Here is an 11,137-nt window from a genome sequence, read left to right as displayed (position 1 = left end):
ATTCTCCACTTGCAGTTACTCTGTCATAAGTGGGAAGTCATAAATTGTCAGCTCTAATCAGGCAAAGTCATGTATGCATGAGCATCAGAAAGAATTAAAATGTAGTATTTTTTATCCCTCTTGAAATGTTAGAAGAGGCTCCATAGAATGTTCTGTTCATGGTTCATCTGTTGCATGATGCAGTGAAGGAACAGTATCAATTTTCCGACTTTCCATGAGCTTTCAACATGCAGAAGATGTATTAAAAAATGAGATCAGAGCCCACATGCTTAAATTGAATGTAAGATTAAGAAATAGTAAGGAAACTGTTCTTTTGACTCCCATATATGAACAAAGCCCCAGTGCAGCCGAAGGATTGTTTTGTGTATATTTAGGTTAAACACATAGGCTTTCCCTTCAATAGACTAACATATGTGTTTAATATTGGCAAGGAGTACAGTCTGAAGTTACAAAAAAGAAGTAATCTTGGAAGTTTATGTTTAGATTTGTTTTTCTTCCTACTGTAGAGCAACAGCTCAGGCATTATGAATGAAAGTTTTGATATCCAGACTTTCCCACCTCTTCCCTTCAGTAAGAATCAAACTGCCATTTAAATGAGGAAGTCATAGCCCATTTGAAGACAACACCTGAACAGAAAAATTCTATATTACTATCTAATTTTCTCTTTTAAAAAACACAGTTTAAAAGCGATTAAATATACTTAAATGTTTCTGCAGTTAAAATTCTTGCAGCCATTAAAACTGTCCTTGTATTCCTTCCTGCTCCTTATGTAGAGCTGTCCCTTGATTATCCAATTCTCCAGGATGCATTCATGAGAACAGTTATTACTACTCCACATTCACATATTTACGCCTACAACAGCCTGATTTTTTTCTTGTTCACTGACTGTGAACATGAACAGTTTTTATGATTTTATAGGGCATAAATACTTAATCGTTCTCACTTCCAAACTTCTTCCAAGTTTGTGATCAACAGAGTATTCCCTGTGTAAAACCTTTTTCTCATGAAGTTATCATTCTCATTGTCTGATAGAAAAATAATAATTTCACAGTCAGTAAAATCCTAAACAGTGCTGACAAAGTCATGGTTGTTTGATGACTACAACACATGCACCGGCTCTTCCAATGTTTAGGGAAGCCATCTGCAGGAAAAAAAAAAAAAAAAAGAAAAAAGAAAAAAAAAAAGAAATTAACTGAATAGGAACAAGTCATGCAAGAGATTGACAAAGTGCTGTGTCAACATTATTAAAAAACGGTCAAAACTAATGGGAGTATAAACCACTAAAAATAAATACAACCCACAGTATACTAATATTGTAGTTCTAAAGTTACTCACATCTGACATCTTTCACTTGACAGTGTGAGAACAGAAAAAAGAAGTCATTTTAGAGGTGTCATCAATTTTGTGAACTGTTGGTATGCAAGGGGTTTCGATAATCTGTAGACTGTAGATGGTGCTTTCACTTTAGTCTCTGAGGCAAGGTCAAGGCCACCAATGCCAAAATTGTACGGTTTCAATATTCCTAAAGAGGTTCATGTGTCCTTTAGAATAAGTTGGGCAGCTTTAGACACTATTCAAGACACCCCAGGGATTAATAACTTCAGGAGACTGGATCTTGCTGAAACTAACACAGTAGAGTCAGCTAATTAATAGTACTGTACATATCAAAGCAGAGATGCACCATGTTTTCTAACTATCTGTCCAAATGTGGTTATTTATGGTGTTTTTTATGTGTACTGGTGGATTTGGAAAATAATCTCTCCAAAAGGATTTCTTTTTTCCTACAGAATATCATAAAAATGCTCTCTTGTCATTTAATTAATAATAGATAAAAAAGATGGAGTTCTGCATTAACTTTACATCATGTATGTCTACATTTAACCTTGACAACAGAAGCCCCTATTTCAGAATCATAAAAAGAAATAGACATTTTTGAGTATAATACATCTGGCTTATTTTAAATCCTTATTTTAGGTTAAGATGATGTTTTTGAAGCATGTACTTTTCTTTACTAACTTGAAAGGGAACTTAGGGTTACTAATTCAGATGTGAACATCTGCGATGGTGGAACAAATTACTTTTTCAAAAATTCTTAGAATTAATAACAGAAAATGTTTAAATAATATTTTGGGCTTTTTAAAGTCTTTGCTATGAATCCAAATCTTTCCAAGCACTACTGTGACATAATATAAAACATTCCTTCTACAACAAAATCACCAGTCCCCAGCATCTTGCATGATACCACTGTTTCTATTATAGATGTTAATTCTGGTATGGTTCAACATTAAGAACATACATACAGTTCAACATTTCAAAATATCCATCAAATGGAAGAAAATAGAATTGAAGAATAAAATGAAAACTTGTCTTTTTACTAAAAATAAACACATTTTCATATGAAGGATTTTCAGGAAATGCTGGTTACCAATTAAAAGTCCAGATCCCTTTTGATACTCTTAATGACATTTCTTCCACATGAAGAAAGATGAAAAAAATTTGCTATAGAAATTGATCAGAACAAGGATTTTTGTCTGAAAAGTAACACAATAATATTTCTAATGACTTCTTACTCTGACTTCTTCCAGTTTATTGGAATCTAATTCTCTCTTTTCTGTCTTCAGAGGAAACTCCTGACATAATACTTGATAAAATACTAGGACTAGTTTTACAGTAATGGCAACCTCAGATACTGTGCCTTTTTTTTTTTTTTTTTTTTTTTTTTTTCCAGAAAAAACACCCTGAAGTATCAAAATATGTTACAGATTAAAAAAAAAACCACTTTATGATTACCTGTGTCCATTCATTAGTTTGAGGGTCATATGCTTCCATAGTGTTCAGGTATGTTTGACCATCATAGCCACCTACTGCATATAATTTGTCACCAAGAAGACAGACACCGACAGCATCTCGAGGCATACTCAGTGGAGCCACCATTGTCCATGTATCAGTCTTTGGATCATACCTGAGGAAATAGAAATGAAACGGAATGTCCAAGAATAAGATAAGTATCAATTCATTCTGATCTTCTCTGGACTTGAATATAATATTTTTTTCCGTGGGAAAAAAAATCTGTCAGCATTCTATCCAAAAATATACTTCCTAACAGCAAAAAGATAACATATAGATTTATTGTATTCCCAATTCAAACCTTTAAATGTTGATCAGGAATGTTTGCTCAGCTAACCTTTTGGGATAAATAAGATATTTGTGGGGTAAGGTGTAATAAAAAAATAGATTTGAGAAGGATATAAGAGCAATATCTGGTTGTGTGTATATTTATATATATATATTTAAATAGGATATTTTTGTAGCATATTAAGAATATTCTTTCTCAATTTATGTTTCATTTTAATTTATAAAATTATACTATACAATATTCACAGATAGAAAGCCTTCCTGAAAATTCAGGGGATATGCTTAACTTCATGAGAGTTAGACTTTCCTCCTGATATTTACTCAAGTGATGAGACTAGTACTCTTTTTAAGACATAATCACCATAGAATTCTTAAAACTGAGAGCAAAATGCTTTTTGTATAATGACAGATATTTAAAAATTAAACATTTAGCCTAAGCCATTAATTTAGATGTTCATTAACAATATAAAAATCAGTTCATTTGAGAAGCGATTCCATTGTATCTATTTTAGACATTTGTAACACAGAAATTAATCACCTTTTGACAGTGCCTCTCAGTTTATTACTAAGAATGTCTGGAGTATTAGGTTAAACTAGATGCCTCATTTTAGATGACAGATATTACTAAAATAGAATACAGTAGCACAGTGTAATAGAATTAATTTAATCTGTACTTAAGCATCTCTACTATGTAGTAGAATCACTTGATAACTAGTGGAGAAAATAAACATTTTAAGGTTTTGAATCTGTTGATGAACTTTAGTAATTTGCTTAAGTGTAAGGTAGATCACACTTTGGGAATAATAATTTCTCTAAAATAATTGCAAAGGAACTCTATAATGGCTAAAAATCTTTTTTATTTACAAGTTCTGTACTATATTGATATATAAAACATGGCATCAAATCATATTCTCCTACACCTTCAAGAAACAGTATGAGCTATAAGTTCATTTTCTGGGGTGAAGTCAAGTTCTTTCAACATATTCTCTTGTACTCTAAACTTTATTAACTAGAAGTTGATAATCATACGTAAATTTGTATATATTCTTTACAAAAAGGAAAATTACAGGTTTTTACTACAAAAGCTGACTATAAGAGCACCTGTAACTCTTTCAGTCATTCATATTTTCAATAAGGAAAACTGTTTGAAGTCCCATGTTGAACAATGGAAAATTTTAAACTTTTAAAATATAAATATAAATACTGCAACAACGTTACAGTGCTTTGCTTGTAACTGCCTTTTGGTTCAAATATACGACCTTCACATTGGACAATAGCAGGATTGTCTTTAATCTTGATTAAATTGTTCTTGGAAGCTAAATACATTTTGGGAAAAAATCCCACTCATCTACTGGCTGCTAATCATTCTGGCTTTATGGGGTCTTTTCGCAAAATAACATGCTAAACTTTTGTGTACTAATTTTTATGTCCAAAATATCATTAAATTGATTGTGTTTTCTTTCTTTTTTTAGATTTTCTGTATTTTATTTATACACATTCTTTCATTTTTCTATCTTTCCTTAAGATGTTTTGAGTTAAATATCTAGATATGTGTCAAATATCTTAAAACCTGCGAGGAAAATTCTTTAAAACAATGCTTTAATATATGGAAGGAAAATGTACATGCAATGAAGAAAAAAAAAATAAAATTGAATGGATCTTTTCAAAGATTGTGTATCTTTTTCAGTAACAGCATTGTATGCCTCTAGCTGAGAGAGTTTACCAACCAGTGAAAAGCATCAACATGTATTGTATCTTCACCTGCCTACAGGCAATAAATTTTAATAGATTCCTTGGTACACTACTCTTGAATTAAAAGGGCCAAGGTTAGGAGGTACAAAAGTAGGGAAACTAAATGCAAATGACATCTTTGGACCTTATATATATAAACAATTATGCAGAGCTAAACAGAATTCTTGTAACACAATTCTGTCAACAAAATAGAATTGCACAAGAACTTGTTTTTTGTAATTGCCAGGAAAATGTCTGAGATTTCTTATATCCTTTCTTCTACTAAAAACAACTGTACAGTTCACCTTTATAATAACTAGGTATGCCCTATGGTGAAAAGGATTATGACGAAAGTTCCTGAATGTGAAAAGAAATAAATTTGACATCAAGGTGAGACAAAGGAGAAAAACTATACATCACTTGCTTATGTTTTTAATAGATGTCAAGTTTTGAGTAACATTTGGAAAAGAAAGCTACTTTATAAAATCTGCCAAAATATCTGCAAAATATAATTCTTAAATAGGAGACAGTTATTTTACTTTTTAAAAATAACACAACATTGTCTTTTCCCAGCTTCTGAAGAGCAAACACAGCTGTTATTTTATTTTATGTTTGAATCTCTAGGAAATTCTTTAGAATTACACCAACCTTAGAAGAGTTCAAACTGGGAGTCCTAATTACTATTGAGAAGGATTTTAGCAGTAACATTTAAAAAACACATATCTGCTCCCACTAGATTTACATAATCTCAAAAATAAATTTTCAAACAATTTGTCTGGTTTGACAGTCTTCCAGGAGCAAATTGGTACTTGAATAAAGCACATCCTATCAGGCTATATCAGAATGACAAAATGACTGAAAAAGAGACTCATTCCTGAAGAACGGACTTAGTTTAAAAAGATGCCTTAGATATTCTTTCAGAGAGACATAAAATAACTTACTATAATAGACCTCATTATCACTTACTAGTCTTTGGTTTCCCAAGTTATTGAGATGTTTTTTATTTTCTGAAAATTATGTATTATTTTTGAATGTAAAACCAGACACACTAAGTCACATTTCTATCACCTTATAAACTTATCAATCACTGGGAGGGTCATGACAGTTTTTTCATGTTTGTTTTCATAGAGTCCACTGGTTAGTTCACATCCATTCTATGCAAGTTAACAGCCTTCCAAGTTCTGATTTGCTAGTCCCAACTTTTAGTCTGGAAGCTAACTGCCCATGAAGTACATTATCCACATTTTTTGCTATCAGTGCAAAAATACCTAGACAAGGAACACTATAATGTCATTCAGATACCAGTACATAAAACAGTTTAAGGATATGTGGTTTAGTTTGCTGTTGCAATCCCCTCTGAGAAAGACAAATATGATATGATGTGGTTTGTCTTCAACATCAGAAGAGTTTTATTCTCAGAGACCAAACAATGAAAGAAAAGCTCCCTTACAAGTACCAATAAACAGAAGTAGCTGGAGAGATTTCCTACTTATTGTTGCTAGCAGTCTTAATATAAATTTATATAAATGAAAATTCAGGTTATTGTTCCTTATAAATAAAAGCCCACAAGGATGGCCCCTGTAAGTACAGGCATCATGGGATTTCTCTGATGAACTTTCCATCTGTTGGAGTTGAGAAATGTTTGGCAGTATGTGATCTTTGCTTACATACAGTAGAGATGGGAATGAGTTTAAGACTGAGCAAAATCATATGGATAACATAAGGAGTAAGTTCTAACTTCTAATTTTGGATGACATATTTAGTAACTGTAAATGCCAAGCCAGATTCAGCAGAAGCAATAACTGACATTTAATTAAAGTTTAACTCCTTCAGAAAATAAATAATGTCTTCCAGCACCTTGTATGTTAAAATAAACTAACTATTCAAACATATCTACTTAACCTTTGCAACCAGTGCATATTTGGAGAGTATGTTATTTTATTTTATAGCAGACAGAAACAGTAAAAAGTCAAACCTTCATGAAACATTTGAAGAGTATCTTCAAATTGAATGCTATAATCACTACAACTCCGCCCTACTGCCCTACTAGATATTCTTGAATTTGCAGAATATCCACTCGCAAAATTCAGGGTACTCTAAATGCAGTGTATAAGGCTTACATCAACACATCAGGAAGTGGCAGTGGTGCTAAAGGAAGCAATATCATGTACTGTAAATAGCCATCACTAGCCTTTCTATATTGCTTCTTTGCTCAGCTATGTTTTTAGAATTACAAAATACTTATGAACACAATTTTGTGTCATAAAATTGTTTCAAGTTTGAACTTTTATCTCTGGAAAGTTTAGTTGATCATTTCAACATGTAATATCATGCCTTAAAAACAAAGATTTCTTAAATGAGATGCGAAAAGAGTGGATTTTTGTCCATACTAATATATAACAGTACTGTGAAAGAAGGAAAAGAAAATAACCCTCAAAGAAAATGTGTTCTACAAACCTCTGTGGAATTTTTGAAGTAAATAATAATTTGGCATTTCTTTGGGTAAAAGGATCTGTTTAATTTTACCATCACTTAGCTAAGAAAATTATGCTACTGGACATTATTTTGTATTCACAACATGTATGCATAATTGAATACCTTTCTACATAGTCCAGCAGTCGGGAACAATGGTTAGAAGCAGGAGCATCGTGACCTCCAACTGCATAAAGAAAACCATCACATGTAGCCACTCCTACACCTCCTCTTCTCTTACACATAGGAGCACACATATTCCATTTATTTGTGTGAGGATCATAATATTCCATTGAACTCAAACATGAACTTCCATCCCGACCTCCAATGGAATATAACCTAAGAAAGTCCACAGAAATAAAAATGTTAATAAATCAAGAGCTTGGAACTGTAGAAATATATATATATATATATATATATATATATATAAAAATATATATATATAAAAAACAAACAAACAAAAAAAAAAAAAGGCGCATCTGGGGTTTTTTATATGACATTAGGAAACAGGAAAAAAAAAAAAAACAAACTCCAAAATTCTCAAAATCGTGTGAAAGTCATATGGTCATCAAACAAAAAGGATTTTCATATTATTAGCAAATTCACATACTACTTAGTGCTTTGCCCACCTGAATAGAAAGGAAGGTATTTTCTTTCTGGTAATGGATATTTTCATTCTTTGATTGCATATACTGCCAAGAATGCCATAAGTGACATACAGATTTGCCTCTATAGATTTATAAATCATGTAAACATTGTTGCTGCCTTACTGCTCATCATCTGTGAGGTAGACATGAAAGTGCTAACTTATAATTGGTAATCCAGACAAATAAGAAATATGCAATTATATTTCCATATATGCAATCATAGTTTCTCTGTGTTTTTATCATGCATCAAAGTGGTGGGAATTAGTCTGACAACTGCCGTCCTGTATTTTAACATTCCGTCTTGTAAAATTCTTTAATACTGAAGAGATCCACAAGCTTCTAATTCTCTGTTCTCAAAAAAAAAAAAAAAAAAAAGCTAGCAAGAAAAAGAAGTACTGCATAAATTCTGTATTCTAAAGTACAAACCATATGATTGACTGTAGTCAGTCTTTGAGTCTTTGATCTAGTATTCAGCCTATTCCACATACAAAACTATCAATAGGGTGCTCGTGTCCAGAATGAATTTTACACTTACAATATAGTAATCAAATATGCAGCGCATTGCAGAAAAGAATATCACATTATGTTTTAAACATGTATTTTTTAAAAGTATTACCTCAGTTTCAAGGATCTTGATTATACTGAGGAAAAGTCTTGCCCACACTAACATTAACATGTCTACTCAGCAAGTAAGAAAACAATACGCCCAGGCACCGTTTGTTGATTTTCTGAATATGTTATGAAGGTTAAGTTCTGTAGGGAAGCCATGGAAAACTTCTGAAAATATTTTAAATTTGAAATGGCAAAAATGTGGTTTAATGCAAAATATGTTGTGTTTGTCACTATCTGCAGGCAAGAAACTTGTTTCCTTCCTTCCTTTATAATGGTTCCCAGGAGGAAACAGTTCTGATTGTTCTTTCCCACTATTACCATGCTATATTCATTTCTTATATTAATCCTTTTGCAGTCTGTTGCCTTTTCTACAGTGCCTGGAGATTAACTAATAGAAACACAGGCTATTTTAAAGTCCAACCACTGAGCAATTTAGGATGCAAAAGCTGTCTGTATGAAGCAATTATTCATTTGGAAGCAGTTACTGTCCTAAGCGCTCCATGAATTCAGAGCTAGTTAAATGTTCATTTACCATTACATTTCATTGGCATGGATGCTGATGAATAAGGAAATACTGTACTACCACTAAATATGTCACAGAAGCCATAGAATATTTTGGTACTACCTGACCGACAAGCTTGTGTTCTGACTAAAGTAGCCAGGAGAATTCAGACTCCTCTATGAGAGACATTAGAGCAAATACACTTTTTTGCAACTCTTTATGTAGATCCAGCCCTAAGACATTTACCTTTCTATATGATTAACAGGTGAGATCCAAGTCAACATTAAGACACCTACATATAAGTGTTGGGTGTCTACAGTGTCTGAATTGCTGTTATGCTCAGGGTAGTTGGCCAAGCCTAAAGGAACAATTTGGTTCACGAGCCATAACCATATTTTTTTTTCTTCAGCATACAATAAGAACTGCAAAACAACACTAAAAACATTTTAAACATGCGATCCAAATACATTTACATAATTATAAGTGTGAATATAAGCATTTACATATAGGTGTCTGCAAGGATATTATCTTTATTTTCAAAGACAGGGCTTGGTTCAGCTGCCCACAGTGATAAAACATTATTTGTGACATCTAGAGTACGGTGACATTCCCTGCAGGCTGGCAGATATGACAAAGACTACACAAGGAGAAACATGTGTGATTGCTGGAGGTCAAGTAGGCTATTCCTGAGACAATTCAAATGGCAGTAGACAATTACATGTAGGTAAGTGAACTGATCCTTAAAAATGAAGACCATGGTTAACGAGCCTGAGATTTCCAAATAGATGTCTAAGTAAATATTTGGACACTAAAACACCTCACACAATTTGTAAAAATGCAAACTACCAACACCTGCGCAGAGTTCAGTGTGAATAATCATGTGTTCCCCTAGTCTAAATACCTGCCACGTTGTTTATTTCCTCTGGCATGAGAAGTTCCATTGTCTTTGAACTGAAAGAAATCTATAAACTGATACTTCCACACTGAAAGTGAAGCACATTTTTTCATTCCTCTTTTTCAATTACAACACTTAGTAAAATATAGCTAAAGGCATTCCTGAGTTTCTGGAAAAGAAACAGCAAACGTTGTTCATAACTGATAAGTTTCAGCAAGTGATAAGGACCACCAGTTTTTATTAAAATGCTCTAATCCATTCAAAACAAAACAAAACTAAGTTTGAATCTGTTCATATCTCAGTAAGGAATAATTCATAAAACTAACAGTAAAATTTTATTTCACAGAGGTTTATTTCAGAAAAATGAAAGTTTGAAATTGACTAATAGTTTTAAAGTTCTAGTTGTGGTTGAATCTTAACACCTCATTCAGTAGTCCCAAATGTCCAAAATGACTGCAAACCAACTCTGAAACCAGTGCTGAACATTCAGGATACTGTACAGTTAACTGAAACTTTTTAAATTCTTACCATAGAATCACAGAATGGTTTGGATTGGAAGCAACCTTAAAGATCAGCCAACCCCCCTGCCACAGGCAGGGACACCTTCCACTAGGTCAGGTTACTCAAAGCCCCGTCCAACCTGGCTGTGAACACTTCCAGTGAGGGGGCATCCACAAGTTCTCTGGGCAACCTGTTCCAGTGTCTCACCACCCTCACGGTAAAGAATTTATTCTTTATAGTTAATCTAAACCTACTCTCTTTTCAGTTACCCCCCATCACTACACTCCCTGATAAAGAGTCCCTCACCATCTTTCTTGTAGGCCCCCTCTAAGTACTGGAAGACTGCTATAAGGTCCCCCTGGAGCCATCTCCTCTCTAGGTTGAACAATCCCAACTCTCTCAGCTTGCCCTCATAGGGAAGGTGCTCCAGTCCCCTGATCATCTTTGTGGCTCTCCTCTGGACCCGCTCGAGAAGGTCCATGTCCTTATGTTGGGGTCCCAGAGCTGAAGACAGTACTCCTGGTGGTGTCTCATAAGAATGAACTACAGGGGAAGAATCACCTGCATCAACCTGCTGGCCACGCATCTCTTGATGCTGCCCAGGACACTGTTGGCTTTCCGGGCTATAAGCGCACATTGCTG

The 11,137-nt window shown here is 33.5% G+C and overlaps 1 protein-coding gene across 2 annotated transcripts in view; it reads right to left on the bottom strand.

The window, feature by feature from the left end:
- Positions 1–1,081: 1,081 nt before the first annotated feature.
- Positions 1,082–11,137, bottom strand: part of KLHL1 (kelch like family member 1) — a 257,373-nt gene continuing 247,317 nt past the window's right edge. For both annotated transcript variants that reach the window (XM_074931125.1, XM_074931133.1), the window contains 3 exons: positions 7,465–7,677; positions 2,791–2,962; positions 1,082–1,141 (listed from right to left, as the gene is read on the bottom strand). In XM_074931125.1, the coding sequence (XP_074787226.1) occupies positions 1,082–1,141; positions 2,791–2,962; positions 7,465–7,677 (445 nt within the window). The remainder of the gene's footprint in view (positions 1,142–2,790; positions 2,963–7,464; positions 7,678–11,137) is intronic.

Source organism: Athene noctua, chromosome 1, assembly GCF_965140245.1.
Source record: "Athene noctua chromosome 1, bAthNoc1.hap1.1, whole genome shotgun sequence".
Classification (NCBI taxonomy): domain Eukaryota; kingdom Metazoa; phylum Chordata; class Aves; order Strigiformes; family Strigidae; genus Athene; species Athene noctua.
The sequence above is the reverse complement of the archived record's forward strand: the minus strand, read 5'-3'. Positions and strand labels throughout refer to the sequence as shown.